Source organism: Mytilus trossulus, chromosome 6, assembly GCF_036588685.1.
Source record: "Mytilus trossulus isolate FHL-02 chromosome 6, PNRI_Mtr1.1.1.hap1, whole genome shotgun sequence".
Classification (NCBI taxonomy): domain Eukaryota; kingdom Metazoa; phylum Mollusca; class Bivalvia; order Mytilida; family Mytilidae; genus Mytilus; species Mytilus trossulus.
The window spans coordinates 77,780,139-77,799,512 of record NC_086378.1 but is presented as its reverse complement, the minus strand read 5'-3'; the positions used below and the strand labels follow the sequence as shown (position 1 = coordinate 77,799,512).

Below are 19,374 nucleotides of genomic sequence, written 5' to 3'. Positions count from 1 at the left end.
TACAAGAGAAGCATAATGTTGAATTGACTTATTGAAATTAGTATACATTAATGTGGAACATAATTCAGAATTGATAGCAGAAACCAATGACACGTCTTAAATCCTTGTACAAAGTCAAGTATTTAGTTTGGTGGTTTCGTAAGTTATATTCAAGCAGCTTTAAGAAATACAAAGGACTTTGGTCTGAAGACAAACGTTTAAATGCTCTTCTATAAATATATTGAGTCAAATGTGTCTAAACGTAAAGTATAGACGTTGTTTATAGAAGGAAGCTGATTGGTGGATTACTATAGCTACAGATAGATACCTAAATTGTTGGGTTATGTAGATCCGGTCAATTTTTGTTTTATCTATAATTTATAAATAAAATGTATTTGAATGTATTTATTAAATAAGTGGTTAAAAGGTTAATATATGTAAGCATTTGATTGTTAAAATTAGTATTTAAATAGGTAGAAACAAAGTATATCATAGCTGATCGTAGCTGTCTGAATAGGCCTACGATGGATAGCGTATTTGATTTCGTCATAGCCATTTCAAAGTAACTTATTTTCAAGATAATTAAACATGATTCACATATAGCGTCTTTGACAGTTATTTAGTTGATTTTGCATTTTAGGATGTCCTTACAACAATAAATGTAAACCTGATGGGGCTGTATGGAGAGACACAAAAACATGTACAACATATAAGTGCAAGCGGGAAAATGTCAGTCCAACAAGAGTTATAATGCATACAGTTGAGAAGCCAGGTAAATAAATGTGTTTGCGATATTTTCGGAAGATGTTTTCAAAAAGTTCAAAAACGCTTATTCTCCTTTACACCAAGGGTATGGGTTACTTAATTAATTAGCATGCGAAGAGCTTTTCTTGATACTCAACGGAAGTTAGAAAATAACATCTGGGAACTGGCTTATTCTATCAGTAATACAACCAACAACTCTTGTAAGAGTGCAGACATATACATTGCAGCAGTTTAAAATAGTTGAAACAAAATTCCCTATTCCCATCTGATTCATTTTATCTTTCAAATTGTTTGTTTCAAAGAATCAACCTGAACATTTTCTGCTATTTTAAAAGGGTGTAAAGGAATAGACGGAAAGTGTGTTAAACAAGGCGATACCAGACGATACGAATGTACTGATTATGTTTGTGACACGAGCAGAGGAGGACTTGTCATAACTGGTCAAGGTATTAATGTAATTAAGTTACGTTACAAATGCACTTGCTATGTTTATGGCACAAGCAACCGTGTTTCTAGAAATCGGGAAAATATAAAGATAGGAGTTTAAGCCATAATAGGAGAATACGTCAAAAAAAAAATTGATAACAAATGAAAGTAGAATCAGAAATGAGACCTTAAAATTTAAAATTACGTATATATTACAGCAATTAACCCTCATCTCTAGGTTAATGAAAAGTTTAAATTAACCATATATGAAAATTGAGCTAGTGAAATTTGTTTATACAGAATACGTTTTAATTCTTTCAGTGTGCATATTGCTATTTTATTTGAATGAAACGTCATTTTAAATTCACTACGATAAATTTGATTGACAATGTCTTTTCTCTCCAAAACTGGAATGTCTATTAAGTCTTTAGTTACATTTGTTCTCTTATATGGTGATACTAGACGATAAGGGTAAAATCTTCTCCATAGATGAGAAATTTCAAACCTGCAATATAATATCAAACTTTTGTAGGGTGCATGCATTGGAAGGAATGCAAACCACTCAATTCAACATGGATGGAACCAAGGACGTGCATTACATACCAATGTCGATATGACCAAGTGTTAAACGATTTATTCATAACAGAAAAACAATATGGTAGGTTTTTGTATCATATCTGTTACCAACAATTAGGAAAGCATGAATAATGTCGCAAACTGATTGCAATTCAATTCGAAACTATATGTCTTTAGAACATAAAAGGTTCCTGAGACAGTAAGTGGATAAAGTAGGTTTGATAAGGTTAAAAGAATACTAAGGCGGGTGACATATGTGGAGAAGGATCTATCTGGTTTAGTTGGGTATCGCTCAATTTTTAGTTTGGTGTACATACAGTGCTATGTTACTTTTGTTTTTTTTCTCGTATGTCAAATTCCTATTATTCCATACTATTGTCTGTATCTATTAAACTAATTACTTTTGTTACAACTTTGTTATTTCGTCTCCTTCCTAGTGGCTAGGAAATCAATTACTAGAAACCAACACATTACAGCAATATATTATATAAATAAACCCATTTTTTGTGCTATTTTGTTGCAGGCTGTCAAGATGAAAGTGGAGAATGTTTCAGCAAAGGCCAGCGAAAGCAACGAAGCTGTAATAAATTTGTTTGTAATGCAAAGGGAAACTTCCAAGTTGTCAAAGCAGGTAAATGCAGTCCTTTTTGTGCATAAGACAATACATTTTTTTAGTATTACCAAACTAACGAATGATAACTCAATATGATCAGTTGACTTATTTTCTGGGATGCATGTGTACGAAATAACAAAAAGATTTCACAATATAGAATTATCTGTTTTCTTTATTTTAAATACGAATTGAATATGCTATATGAAAAAACAACATCTACTTAACAAAACTGTAGACTAATCAACGGAAGGAGACGTACCGTTACTAAAATGAGACAGCATCCAAAATAAAAAATTCTCCAACAACTGTTTTATTTCTTATGCTCTTTTATATAATCCAGTGATTTTAATTAGCACCATCAACACTGGGTCGATGCCTCTGCTGGTGGTCTATTAGTCCCCGAGGATATCACCAGTCCAGATGCCAGTACTTCGGTACTGGCATGAAATACGGATATTTTTGTGTTATTAAAATTTGCCATTACAAAATATTAGAAATTATTATAAATTAAGGAATATATCTCCCTCATGCAAAGCTCTGATTCCTTTCACGGATTTGGCTATACTTTTTTAACCTTTTGGATTATAGCTCTTCATCTTTTATATAAGCTTTGGATTTCAAATATTTTGGCCACGAGCATCACTGAAGAGACATGTATTGTCGAAATGCGCATCTGGTGCAAGAAAATTGGTACCGTTAATGTTATTATATAAACCTATGATTTAATCTTCATATAAAGGATTATGTGTGATTCCCTGTAGCAGTAACGTTAGCCGCTTTGTTTCGATATTGCAAACTTGGGAGTGTATACACCACGTCAACTTTCATATATTTTCATTAGAACCTTTAAATTAAACATATTACAACTTAAAAAGAATACTTAAAGATACACCAATCGAAAAGAAATGATCGGTACTACTGCTAACAATATTGGCATATTTAAGGCTATAACTAAATCACCACTTTATCTGCCAGGGTTAAACATCTAGGAGTAAGGTAACAAAAATGGAACAAAACTTTAAGAAATGTTGATACAAAAAAGATATCATCAATCTTACAAATATCTCTTTCTTTGGTGCAAATTTTGATTACTCCAAATATGTTTGATAATTTCAGGATGTGAAAAGAACGGAAAGTGTTACGCTATTGACGAATCATGGCAGGAAGGATGTGTTTGGTACACCTGTGCTATGCTCGATAAAGGACCTAACTTCGTTGAAACTGAGATTGCCGAACGTCACGGTAAGTAGATGTAGTTCTTATAAGGCATTATCTACTTTACATAATAGGATGTCGTTAAATGAATCAAAAACTGTAAAAGTTTAAAAAATGATTAGTATACAGTTTTTTGAAGTATAACACATTTGTTGTGTACAAATATCAATATTATTTTCACCGCAACATTACGTAGCATGTTCATGCTGTTATTCTATGAGATGGATGCGGATTATGATAAAGGTTAAGGATTTTACCAGCATGATAAAAACTGCTCCTTGAGGTTAAGTTGTGTGGTTTTAAGTCGAATAACTTTTTTGGTTTTGTCATTGAGTTTATAGTACGTTTAATCGTTTGCAATTGATAGATGTATATTGTCATGTCACACCATGCATCAATGTAATTGAAATATCATTTTTGCATGTTTAAATGAAATTTCCCAAACGGTACAAGAATTTCTAAATGCAATTTTCGTTCATAATTGAATTATTTTAAAAGAGTAGGCTTGCTACATGTCAGCAGAACTAACATTGATTTTTTTTCTTCCATACCAACAGGTTGTGTTGGAGTTGATGGTAAATGTTATGAGCCAGGAGAAACTTTCAAAGATGGATGTATATCATACAAATGCAAACCAGTAGGAGACTTCGAAGAGGAGAACTTTGGTAAGCCGTTTTCCTCTTTAATCTTTATTTAAATACTTAAAAGTATTATGTAAAAACAAAAGAAACATAAGGTTTTGCAAATAGCTGCTTTACATCAACTTAAATATTTAACAAAATTATAAAAATAATGCGTTTTAGAAAATTATTTCAGTTAAAATGTTTCATTACTTTTCTTGGATATCAAGTTTCGTACAATTCGTAATAACAGGGGAACAAAGAATATCAACATTTAGTAATTTTCTATCTGAAGATATGCAGACTTTTGTCGAACCACGAAATAAAAATATACACTAACATGTAAGTTTTCCTCATCCACAAAAACTGGTACCAACAAACATAAATAAATCCACTATAACCAGTTTCTATAAGTGTATGGGTATTAGCTTTTGGCTAGCAAGACAAATCCTTCATTTGTGATCACAAAATGTTAACTAACCATAAACATAATATTATTTTGACAATTAGTGCAATTTGTGTCTTTAACCAAAGTAATTCTACACACATGCTGCGTTCAATGTAATTCTCTAAATACAATAAGGTCAGTTGAGGTAAATCACCACGTGGTTTCTTTTCAATCTCCATTGCTATTTTTTTTTTAATTTTCATTAATGAATAATATATAATTAATTCTATTTTTTTCTTCATTTTTCATATCGTTAGTTTGAAGGTTCAAGTTCAAGTAGTGGGTGTCATTGAAATGCATCGCTGATATCGCTTAATTCATAGCATGTCATATATAATTATAACTGATTTCAATGTCATCTAATATGCAGGCTGTGTTGGATTTGACGGAGGATGTGTATTACCAGGAGAAACAATAGATAATGACTGTAACAAGTACCAGTGTGACCCGTCCTCGTTAGCTTTGCAACCAGTTCATATGTGTAAGTACCAATGACATCCATCCTTGCTGACATTGAAAACCAGCATGTATACGCTAGTAATCTTGTAGGCCTAGATACCATTTATATGTGTAAGTTTAACTGCGTGGCCTGTCCTCGTAACTTTGAAAACCGGTATATATGCCAGTGTGACCTCCCTCAATTACTTTGCAGCCATTATATAGTTTAATCATCAGCGTAACTAGTCTTCCCAAGCTTGTAATCACAGTAGTCTTAACACTGCATGAACAAGTATAATTAGATTTGCAATCATCGTTAGGTTTGCATTGTTGATTCCAGTGTGACTCCTCTTAATCTGCTTATCACCACAGCTGATATATCTATTTTTAAAGCGCTCTGTTGCTCGCCTCGATTGATTGATTTTGTTGATTGTCTTGTTCCAGTGAAAAACATATAAATAATATTAGTCTTAAGATTTTGCTGCCATCAGATGAAATGCGTACTAGTTTTTTGTATTGTTTGTATCTATTTAGTTTATTTAATTAGGCCTACAGTTATAAACTTCCCGGGCTATACATTTTCTATTCAGCATTTATATTTACCAAAAAATAAACATCTTCTAAACAGATGCAAATTTATTTACATTTTAAAATTTATCACGCACTAATATTGAAACATAACTCCATGGACATAGTTTTCCACTACAATTATAAAAAAACTTAACCAAATATTATTATTACAAGTTGTATATATAACCAAGACGTTCATTACTTGTTTCAGCTTGTAGCGTTAATGGAGTCTGTAAAGAAATCGACGATAAATGGTTTGACAAAGAGACATGTCTGGGTTACAGGTGTGTTTACAATCCAGAAACCAATGATGTTGACGTCATAGAAAGAATTTCAGGTTGGTTAAATAAAGAATTAGTACAGGTCCCAGCTATTTATTCAACTATTGCAGATACATGTTTCGTCTACAAAAATATCATTCGTTGTGCCCTTCTTAAACAGTTAGATGGCAAAATAAATAATTAAGTCGTTGAGATTGGAAAGCAAGTTTGGAATAGTTGGGCAAAATTGCCTTAAGTTTCAAGCCGGGCTATATGTACATAGAGGAGCGCGGTGCCTGTGAGTCATGAGGTCGAATGTCTATTCAAGAACTCCGAAGTTCAATTAGTGGAGCTTCCTGCCTTGTTCATAAAGTATGTGACCCTACTGTAGGAACATGAACCAATTATTTGGAGTTGGCAAAGATTATATAGAATATAGTCCGAGAATAAAAGTTCATGTCATCCTTAAGTTATTCTTTTAAAAAATAGGACAATTGATGATTATATTAATATACTGGAAATTACCTTTGATTTTTTTTATTCTTCAGCTGACTTGAAACACCCACAATTTGAATACCATACATTTCCTTTAAAATATCCTTCTTTGTTTAATATCCAAGTTTAGAGTTTTCATCTCCTGCTAGCAACTAACATAACATTTACTGTTAGGTAATACTTCTTAATTGCTTCAACACATCGAACGTATAGATGGTTTTTAATAAATGAAAAAAACCTGTTTCAGTATCATAGGTAAATGGGTTCTGTCGTCGTAATACAATGTGAATGCATTTTGTTTTATTCTAAAAGGTTTAATCTATACCGGCTTTGACGTGGATGCTACCTTGTCGGCGGAAACAGTCATTCCTTTATTAGTGTTCATATTACTAGTATTCCTTATTTTACTTTGTTAATTAACTATCCGTTAACTACTGTTGCTTAATTTAATTCATAAATACTTGGACCTTTTGCTGATGTTATGCGTGGACTAGAGAATAATCGTCTCCCCGAGTACAATGCATTAACTTCTAAAATTTAAATAATGGGAACACAACATATGATATAAGTAAATCATTGTTTGTTAAATGCATATGTTAACTGCATGTCTATGTATGTAAAAGATTTGTTCAATTCCTTGACTTAAGGCTGGTTAGAAAAGAAGGCACCAAGACATCTCTATTTCATTTTAAACGTATTTATATTTTTTGTGTTATAACATCGTTCTCCATGATTGTTTTAGGATGTCAAACTGCCGACAAATGTGTACGTCCAGGAGCAAGAGTAAAGGGGAAAGATTGTGTTAAGTTCCAGTGTAAACAGGGAAAGATGGTACCAACTGACATAGGTTTGTAATACTATATCTATTTCAATGGCTATCAAACACCGGACAGCTATTTTTCATTTGCATATTTGAATAGTTTCTTGAATTCCACGCCTCAGTGTTCATACTTCAACTGTAAAGAAGCATGGCTACTTTATATTGTACTGCCTATGCAGCTTTACCGAGTTGATTAAATACGAGTTTATCTCCCGTTAAAAAGGTATTGCCTTTGCGCGTCAATTTATATACGTTTGTTGCTGGAAACATGACCTAAATCATGTATCAGATACTATATATGTGAAGTTCCCCTTATTTATAAAGATATGTGGGAAGTATTACATTGTGAAAGTTATAGATTGTATGTGGCAAGTATTGCATTGTGAAAGTTATATATTGTATTTACTTATACCATCTCTCCAAATTATTTTCCTGGCTGCCCAAGAAAACGACTAAACACTACGATCACATTATTTTAATTTTATGTCTTCAATAATGTTCAGACTATATTTTTGCAATGACAACATTTAAATGTACTGGTATTTATATCACAACTCGTCTTTAAATGTTATGGCAAACAAGTACCGATCAAAATCACACAAATTGTACCACCACCTCAACTTGTATGATGAAACGATTGTTTGAACAACATTTTGCCATAGCAGTTGCCATAGCAGTTGATTGAAGACAGTAACATGTTGTGTACTGGGTTTCTTTAAGCAAAAGGAGATAAGTAATAATAAAACCAAATGAATGACTCCAGATTAACAGTTTCAGACAGGAATGTATTATATTTATGTTTTACCATATACAATGATATAGGTTGTGAATACGACGGAGAATGTCTGCCATTACATATGAGCATACAAGAAGGTTGTTCATGGAAGAAATGTGTGATTGCAGCAGAGGGTCCAAACTTTATTGATACTAGACTTATAACTGAGCACGGTAAGATAGCATACTAGACTTATAACTGAGCACGGTAAGATAGCATACTAGACTTATAACTGAGCACGGTAAGATAGCATACTAGACTTATAACTGAGCACGGTAAGATAGCATACTAGACTTATAACTGAGCACGGTAAGATAGCATACTAGACTTATAACTGAGCACGGTAAGATAGCATTCTAGACTTATAACTGAGCACGGTAAGATAGCATACTAGACTTATAACTGAGCACGGTAAGATAGCATACTAGACTTATAACTGAGCACGGTAAGATAGCATACTAGACTTATAACTGAGCACGGTAAGATAGCATACTAGACTTATAACTGAGCACGGTAAGATAGCATTCTAGACTTATAACTGAGCACGGTAAGATAGCATACTAGACTTATAACTGAGCACGGTAAGATAGCATACGACCTCCGTATTTATATTTTAAAGAATGAAGAATTTGTAAGGTTATACTTAATACATTGAAACCAGATTGCTCCATTTTTAATGTCGAGGTATAACCTCTGATATATGTTGTCTTTTACATGAGTAGAACATGACACTGTGTAAAACATAAGAAAATCGGAAGGGACACAAATGGAATCGGGTGTTTACGGAGCATAAACATGCCGAACATATATCAATTGATAAATTTTTGTAACATAAATTTAAATATATATAAATAAATGTGGTGTTAGTGCCCATGAGACAACTCTCCATTAAAATAACAATTTATAAAAGTGAACCATTATAGGTCAATGTGAAGTCAGGTGTATGAAAAAAATAGTAATACAGTCACATTGACATTTATGGACGTATGCATGTTTGATTCATGATCTAGTTTTTATACGTGAAAGAATGGAATGCACCACATATTGATTTAATATAGACATCAAAGAACACGTAACGTAAGATGGTCTTTCCTTTCTGTTAATTTCATGTTGGAGTAGTTAACAAATTTGTAATCTCCCATGTAAAAAAATCATCGTAATGTGACTAATATAATCACAAGAAAAGTGATGGTTCTATTGGTATCAGAAAACTAAAATGTAAAACGCATATAGGATGTTTTTTTACTTGTTAAAAGGTTTATAGATATTGAATTATTCATCATACTTCAAAACAAAATAATTGACAAATTGAAACGGAATAGTTTACAGAATTGTTTTCAATTTAATTTATTTAAAACAAAATATATCATGATGTTCATATAAAATTATAGTTAGTAGATAGTTATTGTTTTCTATTCATATATTTAATGGGTTTAACATGAATTTATAAATTGACTCCAAAGGTTGTTGGGATTGTTACCATAAGTGCCATCGTGTTGGAGACGAGTTTACTCACGGTTGTAAAACAACACAATGTATGGCTGGTGGATTTTCAAAAACTATATCCAATCGTGAGTACAATATTAAAGTAAATAGATTCTAAAACAGACCGTATTTTCTGGAACAATAAAGATTGATAAGAATATGAAAGACTCTAAAAGTCAAATGACTTTCTGGTTCTGTAGATTGAATAAAGAATGTCGAGTAAAAACAGGTACTACTTTCTGTTTTCTGTTGACTCTAGGGTCATATGTATTTATTAATGGACCGTTCAACAAATTGAACATTGATGACACATGCGTAAAGATTGGTTTATTTAAGGTTCTCAAGAGACAGTACTATATAGATAAATAAAGATGTGGCATGAGTGCCAATAACTCTCCATCCAAGTATCAATTTTTCAAAGTAAACCATTATAGGTCACAGTTAGTAACAGATAATACACCATGCGCCACTCATATTGACATTATGTAAAGATGCTTGTGTATTTTTTAAATTGACCTCTGACATGACTTTTTTGTTGTAGGGTTTGTGGCATTCACATAACTCTTTTTTAATAATTTCATTTTTTTATGGCAGGTTGTATGACACCTGATGGTTACTGTATCGGCTTTAATGAAGTATATGAGTACACAAAAGGAACAGAGAAAATGACATATGTTTGTGGTGAAGTTGGAGACCTGGAACCAGTCGTTGTCGGTAAATACGAAACTAAGACACTTAAGCAGTATAATGGTTTGAAAAATCGAAAAGGGTAAAGGTTTTTATTGAAGATTTATTTCCATGAACTGTTAAGGATCACATATTTTTTGACACCACTGGTAAAACATACTTCATCATCATATTTCAGAAGGTAATTTTGTACTGTACAAGGTTTGTTTGTTAGAACTTTATAAAGATGTTTAGTCGATAAGTTGGTCCATTTTTGGAAGAAAGGTAGGAAAATCACGGAAGAAAGAGGCTATAAGTAATAAGAACAGGAATTATGCCTTCCAAGATGTAACCTATAGAGCCCTCAAAATTCAAGATCGGGTTCTTTTAAATGCAATAAACGTTAGCACTCTCCATATATTTGTATCATGCTCATTCTAAACACATGTTTCTGAGTATTATCGTTACATCGATACAAGTACCTCTTATTTGCACAAGCTATAGTTTTGATTCATGTTTAGAGAAGTCCAGGGCGGTGTACATATACTTATATAAAAGTAAACACTTGGTATAATGTACATCTATATAAATCTGTTTGAATGATTCTATGCAAAAAGATACTTTATAAAAGAATATTTTATAAGTGATGATCAGCCATCGAATAATTCTTTATTTACTATTATTTTTGATGTAGATCATAAATGTAAGATGTCAGCTTTTGGCAAAGAATATGATGTTGGAGCCGAGGTTGTAATGGAATGTAAAACATACAAATGTGTCAAGACGATTGATGCTGCTACATTTGTTCAAATCGGGGAAAGTAAGTAAACAATTCCTCCTTTTTGCAACTGTGGTGTAAAATGAATACCTTTTCTCGTTGTTTCGTACAATATCTTGTGAATTTTGAGTGTTTTTTTTCAGTAAAAGGTTGGTTAGAAATTTTCTTGCCATAGTTATAATCTGTAATTTGCATATTTTTACCGAAAATTAAGTCACTACAATAAACTTTAAGTATATCGACTGCAGGGAAAATATTTAAACATTTCACCAATAAAATAAATTTAAATTAAAACACACTTGATGCTAAGACAACAACAGATACGACGTATTATTTTCAATCACCTCGCACTTATTTCTTCAGTTATGAAAAATCCTTATTACTGTATTTAGTTACACGATTTGTTTTCTTTTGCTACGTACATCTGTTACTGTATTACAGTAAGACATGAATATCCTTCCAGTGCTTAAGCTTGAAGTGATCCATGTTGCTGAATATGAATAAAGATAAGCCAAATATCATATGCACCTTCTTGTTTGTTTTTGTTTTGCAGAATGCCGAGGAGATGACGGCACGTGTTATCCTATAGATCAATCTGCATGGGATGCAGAGTGTGCACAGTACTCCTGTAGTAGGTCGAAAGGTGTTCTTCAGCTTTCATCACAGCAAGGTAGTGTACAATAAAGGCAACAGTGGTATATCGATGTTCGATATTCATAAATCGATTGAGAAAAAAAACCAAATCCGGGTTACAAACTAAAACTGAAAGGAAAATTCACTTAACTCGTTTTCGAAGGTACTTATTATTCCATTTACTCTGAACAAACCTGTTGATTTGTCTCAACTCTCATACTCAGTTGCTGATGTGTTCAAATAAGTAAAAATATCCAAGTCTTGATTCGTGTGTCACAGTTTATTTCCGCATAATATCTTTGCATGACAAAGAATATTTGTCACGATGAATAAAGCAAAGCATGTGATTGTTAACATGACTTGTGTGAATCATCATCTTTGTGAAAACATTGATACCGTTAGCAAGATGCATGCTTCTATAACACATTATCCTGTTCTTACAAATCGTTAAGTTTAAAATTATAAAACAATAGACAGTATTGGTACGATGCATGTTTCTTTAACACATCTATTATATTCTCATAAATCATTAAGTTTGAAAGTATAAAACGATCTTGTGCATAAGACTATAAATGCATAGTGAAAAACAGAAACTTCATATGGTCATTTTTATGTGATGATTTGATACCCTGGCTTCGGTACAGTAACACGATTATTGAATGGGAATTTTGCAGTTTGTATTCAAGACCTGATGAGTCATTTAAACTAATACTGTCGTCTAGGTGGATGCTTTCATTGGAGTGTTATAGGTTTTAAGCAAAGATAGTAAATTTGTAATAAATAATAAGTCGTATAAAAAACTAAGTTTTTATCATCAATGTTCTATCTTAGTAATTCTTAATTCGAAATGCTCTGGAATCGAGTTTGACCTGTTTGGCTCTTACATACCCCTGTTTTACTACTATAATGCTAGGGTTTGCTTACAGCGTAGAGTAATATCATTCAAACAATTCTACCAACTCTAAGATTGGGCCCTGATCGTGTATATTTGGTGTTGTCAATCAAATAATCACTATAAAACAGAAAAAAATCACATCATAAAAAACATGAAGAAGCGCACTACTTTTCTTATTATTATTTTTATATTTTTATATTATAGGATGTAAAGATGCAGCCGGACAATGTCACTCTGTTGGTTCAGTATGGGATGAGAATACAGAAAGTCAGTGTGTGAAAAAATCATGTAACGTCGAAGGTTTAACTTATTTTGAAAAAATAATTACACATGGTGAGTTTGTTTATAAGAAGCATTGGTCGTGAGTTATATAAGACATTTTTTTTAGAAAAAAAAAAATAAACTCAATTAGATATAAGTATACTTTGTTAATTAATAGAATAAACGAATTAGTTTGAGCCTATTCTTTGAAACATTGGACTCAAAATAAGAATATAAAAAATCATTTCATTAACACATGTACCAAAATCTTTTGTAATTAAAATACAACGTGATATCAATAGTTTTTATGAAATGGTAGTACACCGAAAGTTAAATCGGAAGTTATTCAAAAGTCTCCTAGCGAGGGGGAATGAGAGCTCCAAATTTTGAAGTACAGCTGTTATCCTTTCGTATTATGTGGGTAAAACCATTTCCAAACGGAAACATGTTTCCAAAGCATTTTCCTCCCTTTTTGATTTAGAGGATTTGTTTATGAGCAGATGAGAATTTGAGTTTTTAATATACCTCTTTTTTTATATAGAAGTGCTATCTGCTTGGAAACGTTTCAAGGGTATTTTCACCCCGTTAAATGCATTTCGTGTTAGAAAAGAATTTATTTGGTTCAATCCGTTTATCAAAATTGATCAAAAGAGTATTTTTTACAGATCTTGGTAAATGAAAGGCATAAGGTTCATCAATGATATTGAAGATGATAAAGGCGACATTTTGTCTCATGACGCAATTAACAAAAAATATAACCTGAATGTCACTTTTGTAGACATTCTATCTATCAAGCTTGCTATACCACGTGACTGGGAATATTTGTTATTACAACAACACATTTCACCTAATAGCAAATCATTTGGATTTGTTTTTGAGCATGAGAAAAAAAATTGCCTATCAGTAAATTATTTGCTAAAGATGTATATTCACTTATTATTGATCGAGCAAGTCTTTCTCCTTTTTCACAAAAAGATGCGAAGAAAGCTTTAATATAGAAAATAGTGACGAACAATGAAAAAATATGTATTCACTAGCTTTCAAATGTACTATAGAAAGCAAACTACAGACTTTCCAATATAAACTACTACATAGAATAGTCTCACATAATTATTTCCTTGAAAAATATAAACTTTCCTTAACTAACGAATGTGCCAGTTGTAAAGAAATAGAAACTATAGAGCATAAATGTTTTAATGTACATAAATTAGACAATTTTGGAGAGATTTTTCTAATTGGTGGTATTCAGCTTTTGGAGTATTACTATTTTTGAATAAAGACAGTGTAATTTTTGGTGTATTGAATTCTTATAACTTAGTTTTGAATTATTGCATTCTACAGGCAAAGTATTACATTAATTATGTAAAGTTCACACAATAAGACAGACTGTCCATATCTGTGCAAACTTTTCTGAAATTTTTTAAAAGACGTCTGGAAATATAAGAATATTTATAAATTTCTCAAGACAAATACGAATCATTTGGTCAACAGATGGGGGTGGGGGGATGAAAGCTATTTATAATAAATATGGTTATATTATAATGTATTCCAAAGTATTCTCAACAGTATTCACACCACTATTTTGTAAATTTTTACTATGTCTTATTTGCATGATATCAATAGAATAAAAATGCCATACACGTCATGTCATCAATGCTCTTCAACTTCGTACTTTTTTTTAGCCTCTTTAACTTTTTTTGGATTCGAACGTCACTGATGAGTCTTTTGTAGACGAAACACGCGTCTGGCGTATATACTAAATTTAGTCCTGGTATCTATGATGAGTTTATTTATGTCTTGTAAAAATATATATATGCACTGTAGTTTGAACACCAAAAAGATCAATAATTTTTTTTTTTTTTAAATTTATATAAAAAATCACCGTTGATGAAATAGATATTCTATTCATTGTATTTTCAAGACAAAATAAGCGACATTAAGTCGTCACAGTGAAAATCAAAACAAATCAAAAGCATTTGCAAAGCAAGCAAAGTATGTTTCAACTAAAACTATGTGCACTTAAGATAAGCACGCTCTAGTAGCAGAATAAAAAACCCTAAAGAAACAAAAAAAAAAGATTGAAGGTATTAATGTATGAATGAAGGTGTGGTTAATATCTTCAGGTAATACAGGAACAAATTAACATCCACATATTCAGTCTCTTCCTATTTATTAAAATTAAAAGTAATTAAATAAAAAAGTCATTAAAAATAAAAAAGAATTATGACCGAACAAACTAATTGAGAATGGTAACTGGGAATGTTTCGAAGACACTATTAAAACCCACACCCAAGAGCAGAAAACATCCATTGGATATCAATGGTTCTTCCCCGCTGTAAAGAAAAAGTTATAATCCACCAGTTTAAGTAAATTCAATCTATTGTCTATAAGTGTGATCATGTTACTCAAAATGAAAATGGAAATTGGGAATATGTCAAAGAAACAACAACCCGACCAAAAAGCAGATAACATCCGTAGTACAGCAATTTGTTTCAAAGCAGCGAGAAAATCCCACACCCAGAGGTGGACCTGGTCTGGATCCTAGATAAAAATGTGTAACAGTTCAATGTAAAGTAATGTGATTCTACACTCCAAAACATATAAATGAACTTCAAAAGTAAATATCACACAAGACTAACAAGAGGCTCCTGACTCGGAACAAGCGCAAAAATGCGGCGGGTTTAAAATGTATATTATCTTGTTGCCTAATGATTATACCTGTAGTAAACCAACAAAACTATTGATTATAATTTATTTTTTTATTATACAGAATGTAGAGATATACAAGGACAATGTCGGCAAGTTGGAGATTCTGACTTTGATGTTAAAATGAATGGCTTACTTTACCAGAGCTGTACGTGTAATTACGAGAATGAGAAAGTTGTTTATCAGTGTCAATCAACCTCTGAACTCCCGTAGAAGATGACTTCTCTGACGCAGTCAAAATATTTTTAAAACATTTATTGAATAAATTAATATAATACCATGCGCTCCTATTTTTATGCCAATCTGAACCTTGATGTGCTTTTATGATAATACTAGTAGACATTTGGAGCCTGATAGTGTTTCCCGTTTTGGAACACATTATATTATTCTAGCTTTTATTATGGTAGATATTGTTCAAACCTACGTTTACACTATTGTTCAATACACATTATATATGTAGGAAATGATATTATTATATATATAATAGTAACACGGTATTTGCCGATGAAGCAGTGATTAAAAAAACAGAAGACCGACACACAATTAGGTCAATGCTGTTTCTGATCATCATATTAATACAGTTTCAAAACCTCTCTTGGACCTTATCGTTTTTTTATAAAATTTATCTGCTCACTTTTCTTTTCTTCGTAAATTCCTCCGCAACGGAGCACCCGGGTCACACGGTAGTAAAAAATAGGTCTTATATTTTTATATTAAAAGAGGCGTAGATGAAGGGATATAATTACAGGCCATTATTTATCTTTTTATTAAAATTGAAAACACTAAAAAACAAAACATTTGCTGTGTTAAATGAGTTTTAAATAGGATGTTGATAAGAAAAAAGATTAAAAATAAGTACGATTGGTGAAGTCAAGGTAGATTACCTTGGATAATTACAAGTAATTTCTACTTGTATATCTTAGACTTTAAAATGTTTGATTTTCAATGTTCCTAGTGGGAAATCAATAAAAGCGTTACACTCATGCAGGAGGCTTTCCATTTATGAAATGTTAACTTCCACTACATGTACACAGCTGCTGTGTAAAGTATGCATAAGGTGTTCTGTGATACCGAGTCCTTTTTGATAAATATTTTATATCACCTTCACGAATGATATTTGATGTTTAGTGAAGATTATAGGTACATTTTTTACATACGTTGTAATTAATCTTTTAAATTGCGTGTTATAGTGGTCATTTTCTTAGGATATTTTTGTCCTTTACTGTTTTGTTCATTGTTGGTTATATCCTTTCTGAGTGAACGGTAATTATACATACTGTGATTGTGTTATGTTGCAATGGTATTTTTTTTTATTCTTAATTTTCAAAGTTGCTTAGTTGTATTGACCACAGAGTGTCTCATGCAATTTTGTTTTTCTTAGTTGGCACTGTTTTTTTTTTATAGTGAATAAAATTATAACCCAATGTTGACTGTTGTATACCAGTTTTTTGACATTTTAACCTTGGTGTTAGCATGTCTGTTTATTATGCTCAAACATCGTTGTCAATACAATTTAATTTGATGCGACTGTAAAACAAGTATGGCGAAAATTACCAGAGATCTCATAGATCGAAAATAAACTGCCAACGCCATGGCTAAAAACGAAAAGACAAACAAACAAATAATAAAACACAAGACATTACATAAAATCACTAAACAACACGAACCCCATAAAATACTGGGGTTGATATCACGTGCTCCGGAAGGTTGAGAAAATATTGGCACCGTACAAGTGAGAGGTCTAGTTAGCTATTAATCTAGGTTTAATCCACTTTTACCTACATAAGGAAGTGTCTACAAAGTCATAAATATTACAGTTGTTTTCTATTTGTTTTTTTGTGTTTGAGCTTATGTTTGCCATTTGTTAATGAACTTTCCGTTTTGGATTTTTTTATGGATTTCGGTATTTTTGAAAGTTTAAGTTTTTGCAGACAAATCAAATTACAATTTATATTTTTGAATCCCGGATAAATAGATTGTTTAACTTCAGTTGTTTTGTTGGGTTTTTGTCAAGTTATATGTTTGTTTAATACTTGAGAAAAAAGACAAGAACATATACGTGTTCTCCCTATTCATATTTTGTTGAAAGGTGCAATTTATTAAAACTATTTAACTTCGATTAATATATACACATTTTAATGTATGGCTCACTAGTATAAATAAATACTTACTTGTTTATAGGGATAGGTGTGATCAGGTTTCAATATTTAGTCCAAAACAAATATCAAATTGTTTGATATTTTAACTACGATACAAACTAAATACAAATAAAACAATAAATTGAAATAGCATCGAATTAATCACAACATTTTAACATACAAACAGATGAATCAGATCATTTTGATGTGATTTATATTTATAGAGAACGAATAAGGCTACAGTAAAGGGGGAAATGTGTGGAGACAGACAATACGACAATACAAAACAAATTAAGAATGAGCAGCAAACCAAAACAATAAAACTCGAATCTTTTATGTTTTGTTTGCTACACAAGTCGCCAGACGTGTTACTCGAATACTGAAGTTGAATGAAAACTAGTTGATGAAACGTTTTCCCCGGTAAAAGTTAGTTTTTAGTACATGTCTATCAAATCAATCTACTCCACCATTAGACATTACAAAATTTTAAGCCAATAACTATAATTACTTATAGTAATTAACTATTTCAACGGACAATAGTTCTTGCAGTGAAAGCACAGTATTTGTGACAAAGGTTACACAAGACCATTAAAGATTAAAAAATAGCATTGTTATGAACTTTGGTGTTAACACAAAATACAAGACCATGAAAGACAATAAAATAGTTATATAGTTTGAATATCATCTGAAAACTGAACACAAAAAAAACTAATTTGTAATGTCAAAAGCACCACGAACCAAAATATAGGGGTTTATTCGGCTGTTCCGGACACATCAACAGTTCATTTTAGTGTTACAACTCTGGTTTGATCGTTTTTTATATAAAGGTGTTCTCTGGTCAAAACGTTTGAAAAGGCTAAATCAAACGTAGGTTTTGACACATTACTACGAAGTCACAAAGATTTTATCTTTGAAATTAATAATTTATTAATTTCTGAAAGAAGTTCCTGTACAAAGCTAGTCTCATATGAATCATTGACATGGACAAGTTGACAAGAAGAAGAGCTCAGTTTATCCCTTTGCAAATGTTAATTGTGTTTTTTGAAAACACTCCCTCAAAACGTAACATTTATAATTTGTCAACCAAGAAATCAAGCATCTTCATAAGGCCAGTTTATTGAATTTTTTGTTCGAATCAGAGATGTTTTATAAAGTGCGATTGGATTTTCCTCTGAGTTTAGTAATTTTGTGATTTTTCTTTTTTTTTATAAAGTACGAGTTATCCCTTTCTACGAAAATATATATCCATTATATCTGAACTAGTGAATATTTGTTAAGGGGTCAGCTGAAGGACTCCTCTGGGTACGGGAGTTTCTCGCTGCATTGAAGATCTATTGGTGCCCTATGGTTGGGTTGTTTTCTCTTTGACACTTTCCCCATTTCTATTCTCAATTTTATTTGTACTAGTATCTGCATTGGCCCTTTTCAAAAACAAAGCAGGATCTTCTCTTTCGATTTGTTTTTTTTATTTTAGCGTTTTAAATGATAATAAAACAGCAGATAACATATTTGTGTCTTGCATTTGTGCTATTCAAAGTTTATTTGATTGTCATACATGTTTAAAATACGCGTCATTCTTTATAAAAGTTTTTCCCGTAATAGTATTTAAATTCACACTGTTGTTTCCCCAAACTCTCATACAGTTGTATCTTATTACGTGTGTGGGCTGCGGGTTAATGATAACAATGACAAAAAAAATTAGGTTCAAACTTAACAATGTTATAGTGAAAAAAGTTTTATAAATATTTAATTGACCTACTTTTAACACAACAATCCAATACTACGTTTTCTTATCGTATTTTCAAATGAACG

General features: G+C 31.6%; 1 protein-coding gene across 1 annotated transcript in view; it reads left to right on the top strand.

The window, feature by feature from the left end:
• LOC134723028 (uncharacterized) overlaps positions 1-15,659 on the top strand; it is a 31,686-nt gene extending 16,027 nt beyond the window's left edge. Inside the window, exons 25-40 of the mRNA XM_063586659.1 lie at positions 620-751; positions 1,080-1,190; positions 1,703-1,828; positions 2,270-2,377; positions 3,476-3,601; positions 4,132-4,239; positions 5,013-5,123; positions 5,862-5,987; positions 7,148-7,252; positions 8,048-8,173; positions 9,464-9,571; positions 10,080-10,199; positions 10,846-10,971; positions 11,483-11,599; positions 12,662-12,790; positions 15,489-15,659. Of these exons, the coding sequence (XP_063442729.1) occupies positions 620-751; positions 1,080-1,190; positions 1,703-1,828; positions 2,270-2,377; positions 3,476-3,601; positions 4,132-4,239; positions 5,013-5,123; positions 5,862-5,987; positions 7,148-7,252; positions 8,048-8,173; positions 9,464-9,571; positions 10,080-10,199; positions 10,846-10,971; positions 11,483-11,599; positions 12,662-12,790; positions 15,489-15,637 (1,928 nt within the window). The 3' untranslated portion in view covers positions 15,638-15,659. The remainder of the gene's footprint in view (positions 1-619; positions 752-1,079; positions 1,191-1,702; positions 1,829-2,269; positions 2,378-3,475; positions 3,602-4,131; positions 4,240-5,012; positions 5,124-5,861; positions 5,988-7,147; positions 7,253-8,047; positions 8,174-9,463; positions 9,572-10,079; positions 10,200-10,845; positions 10,972-11,482; positions 11,600-12,661; positions 12,791-15,488) is intronic.
• The last annotated feature ends 3,715 nt before the right edge of the window (positions 15,660-19,374 follow it).